At 32.0% G+C, this 14,991-nt stretch overlaps 1 protein-coding gene across 8 annotated transcripts in view; it reads right to left on the bottom strand.

The window, feature by feature from the left end:
* The window catches only part of ARHGEF7 (Rho guanine nucleotide exchange factor 7), a 329,493-nt gene that overhangs the window by 41,159 nt on the left and 273,343 nt on the right, over window positions 1-14,991 (bottom strand). For all 8 annotated transcript variants that reach the window (XM_074299550.1, XM_074299548.1, XM_074299551.1 and 5 more), the window contains 4 exons: window positions 13,683-13,821; window positions 11,871-11,930; window positions 9,699-9,845; window positions 6,399-6,485 (listed from right to left, as the gene is read on the bottom strand). In XM_074299550.1, the coding sequence (XP_074155651.1) occupies window positions 6,399-6,485; window positions 9,699-9,845; window positions 11,871-11,930; window positions 13,683-13,821 (433 nt within the window). The remainder of the gene's footprint in view (window positions 1-6,398; window positions 6,486-9,698; window positions 9,846-11,870; window positions 11,931-13,682; window positions 13,822-14,991) is intronic.

The raw sequence follows: 14,991 nt of genomic DNA, 5'->3' as shown, positions 1-14,991 counted from the left end.
CAATTCTAAGCCTCCTTTGAGGCCCAGATGATAAGTCACTCCTTGAAAACCCTGGTCCACAATGATGTCTCTCTTTTTTTTTTTTTTGTTGAACTGACAGCATTTACTATTAAAGGCTACATATTTTGGCATTTAATGATATAGAAAAAACTTGAGCATGTGCCATGCCGCTTCACTTTTACATTAACCACAGAAGTTAATACAATACTGAAATGAAATTCAATCTTTATCATAATATATGAGGTGATAAGTAAATATGCAAATCAAATGGGCAAACAGGCATCAATTAAGAAGTCACTGCTATCCAAATTAGAATTACAAGACAAATGACAGGCAAGAAAATCAAAGAGATTTCAGGAAGCAGCAGAAATCTATTTTATAATCTCTCTGACAAGTAATCATTTACCCAATTTTTAAAAGACTTCAATGAGTACATCTCCAACAGCCTCAAACTATCACTGAAAATTCCATAAAATAAATCCTTTATCTATTTTTCATTTTGTCTTTTTATCCACAACAACTAATAAGTACCATAAATATAGTAAAAACTTAATAAATGCTGGTTGGATTGGACTGCTTTCTATTCTGTTGAATAACCTACCTAGAGTAAAGAAAATCAGCCACCAGTTTCTATTGAAAAAAGAAAAATAAAACTATTGTCCAGACTTATAAATCTGATAGTACATACTTGCCTCTCCTTATAAGTCAGCCCGGTAAAGAACAGAAAACTTCAGCACAGGGTCCGTGATCATATAAGTCATTTATATCTCCCATTGCACATGGCAGAGTCTGTTTCCTATCAAAAAGACTTCCTGTATCATCTCTATTTTTCCAGATTAAGTCTTATGATTTCAAAATTTTTTCTGTCACTTTCTTTCTCTTACCCTAAGGGAGCTTCTATAGTGTACATTTTTGGTAACTCCTACACTGAAGTGGCTACTTTGTTTTTATGCAATATATCAGCATTCAAAACAGACAGGACAAAGTAAAACTAAAGGAAGGTATATCAGAAAATAGCTTTATAAAAATGTAGTTGAACAAATAACTTTTATTCTTTTGGAAAAATTATAAATCACAGCAGATATGTCTATAGATATCAGTAAAGAAAAACTACTGTACTTGAAAATCAGGGAGAGATAAATAAGGAAGATAATGGATAAAAAGAATTCTAATAAATTTATACTTCAAGAAGCTAACTTTTGGGAAAGAATCAAGCAGGAAAAATGAATAAATAGAGAAATTACATTAAAAATTGAAGTTTTCTCCCTTACAAGTTATTTTATAAATAACAGCCCAATAATCTTTTAAAAAAGTAAGTAAAGCAGACAAATGAGTATTACTAACCTACTGTACAGGTATTTAAAAAAAAAAAAGACAGACTAGAAAGAGTTGAAAAGAGAGCTTTATAATGTCAATTCTTTGATAAAAAAGAATATTAAAATTATATAATTACTAAAAGCCTTCAATGAGGAAAGAATTAAAGAAACAAATTAAAAATTGAAAGAAGAAAGCTAGAGTATAAGTGAATAATGCATATGGGTGGTAGAAGAGTTTGAGTTCATGAAAATGGGGGGAAAAAAAGTGAAGATCAGACATAAATAACACAATAACATCCATCTCTTTCAGCTATTTTGTCTATCTTTGAAAATACAAAAATATGTCTCACTCAAAAGGCTTAAGAGCAACCAAAATTGATGATACAAAATCCAAGGACTGAAGCTCATGAGTTTAAATGGTATTCTCCACAAATTTCCCTCTAAGTACTTATTTCTTTTTATTTCACAGACGATCCTAACAAACACATCTGGTTTCCAAACACACAATACAACAATAGCATAATATAAGTCAAGAAGCTCTACTATAGAAAGACAGTGACAGTATCAAGGACTAATAACTGACAACAAGGCAAGAATCAAAAATAACTGAAAAAAACAAAACAAAAAAAAAAAAAAAAACCAGCCACTCAAACAGTCTATAGTTCCTCTGCATATAGACAGCAATCAGTTCTACAAATCTCTTAAGTTTGTAGGAGTGCCAATGTACTAAAGCATGATATAATAATTAATATTGATTACATTAAGTTGCTGAGAAACGCTAGATTGTATAAAGCATGATGCTTTGTTTTGAAAATAAGAACATAATCATTATGTTGAAAATATCTTAACATGGAGATCATAGTATTTAGAATTAGAAGGGCCCTTAGAAGCCATCTAGTTCAATCCCTTCATTTTGCAAACGAGGAAACTGAGACTCAGAGATTAATTTGTTAATTAGTTAAATCAGCATTTGAATGTTGGATCTAGCCCCCATTCAAGTTTAAAATCAATATCTCACTGAACCATTACACAGCCTCCTAATTGGTCTTCCTGCTTCAATGCCCTCTCCATTCCAGGTTGCCCAGAGCTGGCAAAATGATGTTCCTAAAATACAGTCTGATGGAGTCATTCCTGATATAAGATGCATTCATGTTACCCTGTGGCTTATGAAACAGAACACAAATTCTTCCATTTGTTATATAACGTCTTTCAAAATTGGGCTCCAAACTATCTTCCTATATAGATTTCATATCACTCCTCACATAACTTGTGTTCCAAAAAAACCAAAACAAAACAAAACAAACAAACAAACAAAAAAAAAAAAAAACTCGTTATTGTCCAAGTCTAATATTCCTCACTATTCTGCTTCTTTAACTGCCATCTCCTATACCTGTAATACTATTTCTTATTAACTCCGCCTCTTTGCAGCCCTAGATTCCTTGAAGGCACAGTTTAAGGACCACTTCTTATATCAGGTCTCTCCTGATTCTTCAGTTGTTAAATCCTCCCACTTTACAAAATTACTTTGTATTTATTTTAGACATATTTTGTAACAATTTATCTTTGTATGTATTTTTCCAAAATAGAATGTTAGCTTTTCAAAGGCAAGGTCCTTAATTTTTGTATCCTCAATGGCACACACACAAATATTTATTTAAAAGATCTAAATTGAATTCTGATTCAGAATCCAGAATTCTTTCCAATATACTACACTATCTCTTTTTAAAGGGATTTTTTAAAATTAGCTTTCCAGAAAAACTTATTCCTAAATATTCGGAGTGCTCAAGTTGCATTGTAGTTGCTAACCAAGTGGTCTTAGAGATTAGTAGCAGCTATCATCCAGCAAGACAGGAAGACCCCCATTTTTTAGATTAGGTCTTGGAACTTATGAACTTGGAACTTATGGAACTTGGAACATTGAAGAATTGGGAGGGGGGAGAACAAGAGGAGAACCAAAATAATGACATGGAAAAATACTAATTCTCCCACAAAAAAAAAAAAAAAAAGAAAAAAGAAAATTTTAGATAAATATGTGTAGGAGAAAAAAAAGGCAAAGAACTATTTCTGGAATGTGTATAATGTTAAAAATAAAAGAACAATAACAAGAAATATTAAATAAAAGGAGGCAGTTGAAATAAGTACTCCCTTGAGATTCCTTCCAGGTTTGTATCTAATACCTTACGATCTATATTCCCTTGAAACCTAGACATGAATATGGGCATATAAATTTAACATATACATATATGTTCTAGTTTTGAATAGAACTGATTTGGGGGGGGATGGGACTAAAACTAAGTTGTTTACATACTTATAGAAGGGGAAATTTGAACCTCAGAGTTCAAGAGATTTTTCTCAATGTCATATAGCCAACATGTAAATGTCAAAATGGAGAATAAAAAGCAGAGAGATGATTTGACAGGAAGCATTTGCATTTTCACCAAAAACAACCTCTGACTAGAACTTTTAGCATGATGTAAGAGAAGATTAAACAACTGGTAACTAGTTAGTCTCAATTGTGAACATTATATATTTTTTAGCCATCCTTCCTTTTAAAGACTTATCCATGAAAACTAAGTGGATGCCCATCAATTGGAGAATGGCTGAATAAACTGTGGCATGAAAATTATGGAATATTATTGTTCTGTAAAAAATGGATGATTTCAGAAAGGCCTGGAGAGACTTACATGAATTTTTGCTGAATAAAATGAGCAGGACCAGGAAGGAGATCGTTGTGTACTTCAACAACAGGACTATAGGATGACCAATTCTGATGGATGTGGCCATTTTCAACAATGAGATGAACCAAATCAGTTCCAATAGAGCAGTAATGAACTGAACCAGCTACACCCAGCAAAAGAACTCTAGGAGATGATTATGAACCACTACATAGAATTCCCAATCCCTCTATTTTTGTCCACCTGCATTTTTTATTTCCTTCACAGGCTAATTGTACACTATTTCAAAGACCAATTCTTTTGTACAGCAAAACAACTGTTTGGACATGTATACATATATTGTATTTAATTTATACTTTAACTTATTTAACATGTATTGGTCAACCTGCCATCTGGGGCGGAGGGAAGGAGGGGAAAAATTAGAACAAAAGGTTTGGCAATTACTAATGTTGTAAAATTACCCATGCATATATCTGGTAAATAAAAACTATTAAAAAAAAAAAAAAAAAGACTTATCCATTCACTGTTCACTCAAATTTCCTTACTTAAATCCAGACAGGAAGATTTACATACATTTATCCAGGGACAAAACAGACCTTAAAATCCCTAGACCCTGAATCTGTATCAAGATTAATTATTATTGATGGTCTTTAAGTGAGGGCTAGATGCCCTCTGATATTCCTTCCAACTCTGAGAGTCTGTGATTCCCCTGGTAAAACAGAAGAACTATGTTAAACACAGCTCTTTCTAGGGTAAAATCTCAAGTAAATGAATGTAATTATACAGCTTTGTTTTCCTAGTGTTTAACATCATGTGTTCAATCAATCACTTAGCGTTCAGTAAGCAACTACAATGTGCCAGGCCTATGCAAATAATACAAAGAAAAATAACAAAACATCTCTACTATCAAAAATCTCACAATCAATTGGGAAAACAATATGGATATAAAATTCTGTATATAAGAAGTGGACTTCTGATTTCCCTAGTATAGGGAAGCTCAAATTAAAAAAAGACTTCTAACAATAGAGGCTTGTACCTTCTTTGCAAGTCACAGTTTTACGGAGTTACCACAAGCACTGCGGAGTTAAATGATTTGTCTGAGGACATATAGCCAGTCAGTGCCACAGCTTAATTAAAACGCAAGTCTTTTTGGCTTTAATGATCAGAAGATTACAAGAGAATAGATTTAGAGTTAAAATCCATTGACTATAACCTTTTCACTTTACAGACAAGGAAACAGTCTCAGTAGCATTAAGTGGTCATATAGTTAATAAATGTCTGAATTGGATTGAATCCAAATCTTCCTGATTCCCAGACAGTAATCTTATTTTTTATATCATGCAATTTTTTGCATATTCAAAGGAGAGAAAAGGTAATCTGGAAGGAAGAGGGGTAACTAACCAATAGGTAAGGAAAACAAAAAATACTTCCCATTAAAAATGTAAGACTGGATCGTCTTCTTAAGGACTTAAGGCATTCTTGAAGCAGATGTAAGGAAAGTACATTTCAGGCATAGAGGACACCCTACACAAAAGCATGGAGCCAAAAGCCAGAGTGCCACAGAAGAGGAACATCAATGGGGCCAGTTTTGTTGGCTAGCGGCTTCATAAATGTTTGGCGAATTGAAATAGTTTAAAATGATAACACATTTACAAAGCTGTTGGTTTTTACTTTTAAAAGGAACAAGTGACTCCTACTAAATTAAAAAAAAAAAAAATGAAAGTTTTTTTTAAAAAAAGAATTGTTGTTATTCTGTAAATAACAGAAGCTGTAAATTGTAAAAAATTTAAAACTCTTAAAAAAAAAAAAATGAAACAAGTCAATAAAAGCCAAATTGGGCAATTATCCTTTTAGTCCTGCTTGGTTACTGGTCGAAATAGTAAACAATGAAAGGAAAAGTTATTAGCATCTTTAACTGGAGATAAACAAAAGAAAGAATTATATGAGAATAAAAGGGAAATAAGATAACCTATCAACAGATAGCAAATTAGTATAGCCAATACCTTCTCCAAGTCATCATTTTCTCCCTTAATCCAGTTCTCTATTAATTCAAGGAGATCAATTAAAAGAATTATAAATTAGAAAACAAAAATCTCATTCACTAAAATAGCCAAATATTTATTTTGGTTTGCTGACCATTTGTAAGATTTTTTTGAAGTTCACAATTTTTATTTCTCTCTACTTTACTTATAATTAACACTTCCTATGTATATACAGAAAAACTTGAAAATATGAGGACATCTCAGTACAAAACCAAACTTCATACATGAACTATATTTGTACTCGAGGAAAAAGGCATGCTTAGCTACCATATGCATACACATTTTACAGATTTTTATAAAAGTCTGAAGACAACCATTGACAAGGTTCCAATAAACGATGGACTTTGTTTAAAAATCTACCTTACCTGATAGATAAAACCACTCATCCTAGGACTGGCAGACAACATTAATAAAATGTTAGGGAAGAGTAGAAGATATCTTTCATTTTTTTCCTTTAAAAAAAAAAAAAAAGATTACACATATACATGTTGCAAATTGTAATATGTTGATTATTACTTCAAACATCTTAACAAATCATATGTGACTATATCTTTCATCATAGTGCAGCCATTAATTTTAGCTAAATAAGGATAGTAGATTCTGCATATTTTTATTGAGCCACTTAAGTTGTGTCCGATTCCTCATAACTCCATTTTGGGGTTTTCTTAGAGTAGATACCAGAATGGCTTGCCACTTTCTTCTCTAGCTCATTTTACAGACGAGGAACTCAAGCAAACTGGGTTAAGTGACTTTACAAGGATCACACACCTAATGAGGCTGATTCCAACTCTCGAAGATAAGTCTTCCTGATTCCCAGACCAGTGTTCTACGACTAGCTGCCCAGATCCTGCATTGCATTTTTCATAAGGAACATAGGCTTTAATTTCTTAATATTATAATTTGCCCATTATGTATCTGATATGATATTTTAAAAGATAGTCTATCGTTGTATTTGCCTTTAGATTTAGCATGGTCAAAATCTTAAGAAATTTTAATTTAATTTTTTTGAGTAAGAGGACAGGAGCGAGCTCTCAGCTAGATTCGAAAGTTGGATAAGACATATATATTTAAAACAAAATACTTTTTTTTTTTAACTTGTTATGAGTAAGTCTTAATACATTTCCTATGCAGATAATACCATATTATCTTATAGGTATAGAATTCTATTTTCATATGCTTCATTAAGTCAAACTAATTTGTTTGAAGGGCTTGAAAATGTTTCATGTTCTTTTTAACAACAGTGCTTAGTTTTACAAAAGTCAAAGCCTATGATGAAAGACAAATTCAAATAGAAGTACAAACACCAAGACCATGATGTAAGGTAATATTTGAAACCCTTGTATTATTTTCTAATTACTGAACAGAAAGGAGAAAAAAAAAGTATGAAAAAAATTTTAAGCACTAACAGAAAGGAAGTTTCTAAATCAGCATGAAAAAGTACATGCCATTAATTATCAAGGTGTTAAAATGTCACTATTTACTACTAATTTACACTTTTTCTAGTTTATTAATGAAAAGAAAAATATATTGTACATATAACAACTACTTGTAATCTTCTAAATATTAACATGTACAAAAATAAGATTACTACCCTAGAATATTTAATTTTGAAAATGGGTAATTAATTCATCATTAAAATAAACGTTTTAACTGTGGTAATTACTTTATCATCAAAGGGAACAACACTTCAAAACAGAGATTAGATTAACTAGATTAATTGGTGAAGAATGTGGATGTTACTGTGTACTTATACAACTAAGCTAAATTATCACTAGACAAGGATGTCACAAAGAACTAAACTAATTCACAAACCAAATATATATAAAAACAATTATGTCTATTATAAATGTCAACTAAGAACATAAGAACACTGGTCCAAATTATCTAAAAGAACAAATAATGTTAATGTCTTTCAAATTCATTTTTGTGCATTGCAAGAGGTCATATTTAACTAGGTTGTAGCATCACCTCTCAGGATGACTGATAAGTTTTGATCTAGTTTAATTATTCTTTCTGTCTCTAAATTTACTGGTTAACTCTTTAACACATTACTAGAGTGCATAGGGTTTCACTTGTTTTTGTTTCTGTTCATCTGTTTTATAGAAGGATGTATACTCTTATTTTAAAACTATTATTTAAAATGTCTTGTCCAGTAGCTGAGTGACTATAAAGGAATGCCAAACCATTCCTTGCCATTCCTGCTGGGCTAGTCTGTACACAAGGAAGAGGGGATAACAAGGAATTAATATAAGCAAAGGAAAAATAAGGAAACTCCCTATCTTTGCTCTCAATTTCCTTAAAGAAAGCTTGAAGAATTTAAAGAATTACTTAATGATAATCTGTAAGTGTATAATTGAAGATACAAGTTGAGAGTGCTAGCATTCAAAATTGACATAACATTTTCTTAATCAAAGTGGAATAACTAAAAAAAAAAAGAAAACTTTACATTATAGGTCAGTTTTATAAGTAGTGGGCTATGACTTTTGAATAATTTAGGAGAATGATGTCAGACTAAAATAGAAATGAATCCTCACAAGATTTTTATCAACTTAGAACATGACAAATTAACATATCTCTATACTGTATGGTATTTTTATTTATTTTGTTAAACATTTATCAATTATATTTTAATCTGGTTTGCAGAGCATTCCAGAATTTTATAGACATAAGCTTGACATCTCTGGTTTAGCAAATAGATCATCCAATTCTATATAGGTGTGTCCATAGGATCAAACATTTAGAACTGGAAGGAATTTTGGAGGTCACCTAATCTGATCTCTTCTAGAAAAGGACTGAGGTTCAGAGAGGCAAAGGGACTTACCCAAAGTCACTTAGGTGATAAGGAGTTGAGGGGGAATTTAACCCAAGTTCTCTCATTTATAAATCTAGCAGTAATATGCAAATAGCATACTTATATACACACATATACATTGTTAAAAATCTAATAAGAGTATAGATACAGATAGATATATTGATTACCCAAAGTAACAGTCTTGAGAATAGTATTTTTAGAGAAGTAGCATGCTTCGTAGAATAGTGAACTAAACTTGAGAAAACATTGAATTCAAACAACTGTCCAGATGTGACTAGAGGACACATTTGATCTGATACCATACTCTCTGCATAAAAATGTCACTAAGAAATGATATAAGTGATGAATTCTTTCTTTCTTTTTTTTTTTAGTGAATATGAAGCAAACATTTCTCAAAGTTATCTTCCATAGTTTTTTATTTATATGTGAACTTTTATCCCCTACTTATCTATCCCTTGCTTCTTTGATGAAGAAACCATCAAATACAAGAAAGAAACAAGAGACTAACCTATGGGTTTCTGTATCTGCCATTTCAAAGCATAAAATATCACATATATAAGCATCAAAAATTAATTTCCTCTGAAATACTGATCACCATTCATAGCTATTGCCAAGTATGCAGAAACACATTAATATGAAATACTGACACTATTTAACTGAGAGTACATATGTGCTGTGAAAATGGATACTTCAATAATTTAGGCTGAATAATTTTGAGTGACCAAAACAAATAAAAAAACAGTATTGTATTTAGAAACTTTCCACCCAAGTAGTCTTTTTATGTAACTGTAACAATTCATCTTTCAAAAGACCTAATAGCAATAATACTTTATGAACCCCTTAACCACCTCACCTCATTTCCTGCACACTGAATCATGACCTGAGACATGTATATGACATTGCCCAAGGTTTTAATGTCATCTCCCTCCCAGCAACGAATTGCTTCTGTCAGAATCTGGAGTTCAAGTTCTTTCCTTTTTCGTACTTCTTGACATTGTGCCTAGAGGAAAAGTAAAACATATGCACTAATAAAGAAGTTTAAAATTAATGAAAAACAAGAATACCACTCTGGAGCAGTTCCCTACTGCCAAATAAATTTAACATAAAATTAAACACACACACAAACCCCACCATGTATCGCATATACATGTACATATATGTTATGCAGTGTGGGTTTTGTGGGCATGTGTGTGCATATGTGCATTCCATGAATATGCCCATAATACTGAATGTAGGTTAAAGATCAGAACATCATATTATATCAAGATAATGTTTGTCTAGGAATGTAATAACTATTTTACCTTCTGTTCCCAGAGAAAACAAAGCTATATGTAAGGGCTCAAGGAATCAAGAGATTTTCCAAACACTACATTAAAATGTATTACCCATTTTAGTCACATGAAAATCACATTATCAATTTCTTTAATTTGTATGTTAGCTGAACTCAAAGTTCCATAAATCCAAGGGATTGTTCCTCATTTTTACTGTTCTGTCATTTCCCAAAGCTTAGCACTTCAGGTGCTCAGTATATGCTTGCTAAGATTTTATATATGAAATAATATCCCCCCAAAATGAAAATTATGCCTTTTTTTTTGTAAACTGGCAGGTAGACCAAATAAGACTATAAGAAAAATACACATCTTGCTAATTTCAATAAATAAAAACCTGGATTCAAAATAACTGGCCTAAATCTACTAGGGTTTGATTTCAAGCCAGAAAGCTTTCCTATATTAATATATCTTGGTTGTCTCATTATAATACTTAAATAATGCTGGGTTCCAAAAGGCAATTCCAAAAAAGTACAAAGTCTAGCAGGTCCTATTCCAAGTTAGAAAAAGCTTAGAACATGGGCCTAGAAAATGGGCTACACAACTATAATCCAAGCCTAACAAAGTTTGCAGAAAGAAGTTCAACACCAGAACACTAGTTAGTAAAAGATGAACTTTTTGGTCATTAATTACAAAAACTAGCTACCATGGGAGAGAAAAAATGTGACTGGTGGAGAGCTTACATGAAGATAACTTACCAAATACTTCACTATTATTAGCCCATTAAATGTTTATCCTAAGTAAATAAGGGATATGCAAATTACACAGCTTTTAATTCACTTACAAATAAATGTCTTACTTCGTAGATCCTTTGTAGTTAATTTAGGTATGTATAAAAGTTAAAATTATTTATTCACTCAAAGTTGTTTTAAAAGCAATATTGTTACTGGACACAAAGTTCTCTTAGTTCTGCTTATTTCACTCTTCATTATTTCATGAAGTCTTAACATATTTTTCTAAGATCACTGAGCTAATTTGTTCAGCCATACTTCAACTGATCTGCATCCCCCTAATTTCCAGTTCTTTGCCATTACAAAGAGAGGTGCTATAAATATTTTAGCACATATACATTCTTTTCCTTTTTTCCTAGTAACCTTGGAAAATAGAGTCAAACAGAGTACAGGCAGTTTAATAATTCTTTGGGCATAATTCCAAAATGGCTCTCCAAAATGGTTGGATCAGTTCACAATTCCAACAATAAATTAGTGTCCCAGTTTGTCCACATCCCTTCTAACATGTCACTTTTCCCTTCAATAATTTTAGTCAATCTAGTAAGGTAAAATGAGATCTCCAAGTTGTTTTAATTTGCATTTCTCTAATCAGTACTGATTTAAAGCATTTTTTTCACATGACTATAAATTATTTTGATTTCTTCCTTTAAAACTGCCTGTTCATATCCTTTCACCATTTATCAACTGGAGAATGACTCATCTTCTTAAAGATTTGACAGTTCTTTATATATTTGATTTATGGGAATTTTATCTGAGAATCTATCTATAAAATTTTTAAAAATGTATCTGGTTTTGCACTTGCATACGTGCGCGCACACACACATACATCCCATTGTAATGGTAGCCTTCTTGAATAGATATGCATTAAATCCAATTATTTTTCTTCCTATCCTACTATGTTATGGAAATACTTGTTTTTTAAAGTTGAGAGTAAAATAAATAAAATTTTTAAAATAATTCACTTACAGAAAGATTTTTGAAGGCTGTCATAGATTTTTGAATATCTTGCCGATCTGGATGGTAATCCTTAGTGTAATAAAAGAAAACGAGATTGTTGTTAATCTTGATAAAAGAAAAAACTTCTTAAGCAAGGTATCATTGCTATAGATTTGCCAGAACTTATAAACATATAATTCTTTTTCAATTTGTTCCTTTGTTCTCACTACTATAATGTCACTTTTTCAGTCCAGAAAGAAAAAATAGATAACGGATTTCATGCCTCACATATGAATCCAAAAAACTCAAAACTAAGTAAACACAATTAATTTAAAGAAATGGGAAAAATTAATTTATGGCCCTTGTTGCTAAAGCCCTCAATAACATGCCCATAAGAAAAATTATTAACCCACCATATTCAGATGTTATTAATGTATTTTTTTTCCTTCAGCTGTGCAACAAAATAAGCTCTTTTAAAAATTACTTGGCATTTATGTATAATAGTTATATTTCCAAATTAAATGTAGTTTCAGCTTTAGCAATGATAATATCTGGAAAAGATAAAAGTTTCTGAAATCCCAAAATAGTAGCGTTTTGGAGGGAATTGAGAATTATCTGTTTTAATACAGTCAAAGATACACAATTGAAGGGATCTTAGGTACCATATCATGATAAAGAGGTTCAGACCTGGCTTATAGTCACAGAGGTATTAAATAGTAAATTGAATCCGAATTCTTTGATGACAGAACTGTAATTCTGCCCATTGCAAGAAACATAGCCAAAGAGCAGTTCATCTAGAAAAGATCTAGGAGTTATAGTGGATTTGAAGTTAAAGATGTCAATAGTGCAGTATAACAGTCAGAAGTTAATGTTATCTTAAGCTGCCTTTTAAAAGGCATAATGCCAGGGATTAAGGAAGCAAAGGCTCTACTATACTCTACTCCTGGTCAGACCACAGGAATTTGTGCTTTATTCTGGGTATCACATTTTAGAAAGTTTGTAGAGGAGGGTTAATCAGGATGGACCTAGAGCTCATGCCCTATGAAGATCAGCTGAAATTAAAAAGAGACATTTAGCCTGGACAAGAAAAACTTAGGAGACATATGATAATTTTCAGATATTTTAAGGGCTACTGTATGGGATAGGGATTGGATTTCTTTTTGCTTGACTCCATAGGACTAAACTAGAAGCAATGAGCAGAAGTTGCAAAGTGGCAAATTCAGGCTTGAAATTGTGCATGTGCATGTGTGTATCTAAACACACACATATATGAAAATATAAAATTTGCACTATCTAGGGAGATACTTGAGTTTCTACTCTGTTGAAGTCTTTAAACAAAAACTGGATGACTTCTTGTCAAATATAATATGGGGGAAATATGAATCAGACTAGGACTCCTGCAAAATAAAACCCCTTCCAAATCTGATGGGGGGGGGAGAAGAAAAGGGAGAGGGGGAGAGAGAAGGAAGAGAGAGGGAAGAGAGAGGGAAGAGAGGGAGAGGGGGAAGAGAGGGAAGAGAAGAGAGAGAGGGAGAAGAGAGAGAGGGAGAAAAGAGGGAGAGAAGAAAGAGGAGGAGGATATTATTTATCTCAAAATACCAAAAGTAAAATAGTTTTTTTGGTTAAAAACTATCTCAAGCCACAGAGAAACTTTTAGTTGGTTCTGAAATACGTAGTGAGTTTTGATTATAATATATAACCTGCAAGATACTTGAGGTGAGGAGCCATAGATCACTTAGTCTCAAGGCCCACAAAGTGATTCACCCAAGTCCCAAAAACATAGATAGTAATGCTGCATATAATAAGTATTGAAGAAATTAATGTAAAGGGAGAAAATGGTACCTCCATATGTCTTTCAAGTTCTTTGAGTAAAGTAGGATATTTATCCAGGCGCATAAAAGGTTTGCTGAGGCCTGTGGTCAACACAAGAATCCCAGGACTGTTGGCGCCTTTCATCTCCATAAATTCTCCCAAATCCTCACTGAGCAAACAAAGGATTAATAGAAAAGAACTTTCTTGTTAGGGGTAAAAATTACAAAAGCAAAATTACAGTAACTGCTAGGCTATTTACACATCCTTAATTATATCAGAGATTAATGAAGAACACAAAGATAGAGAATAATAATAGGTTTTATCAGTGCTACGAATATAAATAAGAACAAAAAGCAAACTATCTTTTCCCACAGTAGGAAAAGTTCACCAAGCTAGGGCTCAGAAAGCTTAAGTCCAGTCCACTCTCTATTAAAAACTCTACTATGATCCTGAGGCAATCTTTTAGGGCCTCAATTTCCTTAAGTTAGGCTAAATCATTTCTCAGGACTTTTCCTAAGAAAAAATATTTCAATATAAGTGAACTTGTACATCATTTACTCAGGGGAAAAAAAAAAACCTTAAATGTCATGAACAAATATCCACTAAATGTATTCCTTGAAATGTGCTTCAAAAATATGATTATAACCCAAAAACAGAATAAATTAAATGAAGTATGGATGATCTTTAAAATTCAAAAGCTGAGAAGATAAAATATAATGCCCACAGTTACCATACCATAATTGTTCAATGCCAATGTTCAATGCCAATTCTTCATCCACACATACATATACATATGCTTCCATCTAGGACTATTCCTACAGGAACTTCTTTATCAACAAAACCAACTTATGAGATCCCTCAAATATTAAATAACTAAATTCATCTTATTCTTAATTCTATAAGGAAAAAGAAAGGAGTGAGTGCAGAGTTTCAATGTAATTCTCTAGTCAACTTATGTGTTCGGTTCAATTCATCAAGCATAATATTAAGCCCCAACTATATGCAGGGATTAGAGCTGGGAAATACAACTCTAAAAATGAAAAGCACCCTTGCTCCTCAAGGAATTCACATTTTATTTGGAGAAAATGCCATGCATTTGGACTTATAAATAAAAAGAAAATATTTTAAAAGTAAAAACAGAATAATTTAACAGTAGAGAAAAAAAACTAATTAGTGAAAGGATCAAAAAAGGTCTTTTGAATAGAAGTAAAGATTCCAAAAACTGAACATGGAGAGAGAGAACATTCCTATGATTAAGAACAAAATGTACCAGAGCATCAGGTTGGAAAGTCACAGAGTAGAGATAGCACAAATGCCAGTGTGTATAGAAGAGTACATG

The sequence above is a fragment of the Sminthopsis crassicaudata genome, chromosome 3 (assembly GCF_048593235.1).
Source record: "Sminthopsis crassicaudata isolate SCR6 chromosome 3, ASM4859323v1, whole genome shotgun sequence".
In the NCBI taxonomy this organism is placed as follows: domain Eukaryota; kingdom Metazoa; phylum Chordata; class Mammalia; order Dasyuromorphia; family Dasyuridae; genus Sminthopsis; species Sminthopsis crassicaudata.
The sequence above is the reverse complement of the archived record's forward strand: the minus strand, read 5'-3'. Positions and strand labels throughout refer to the sequence as shown.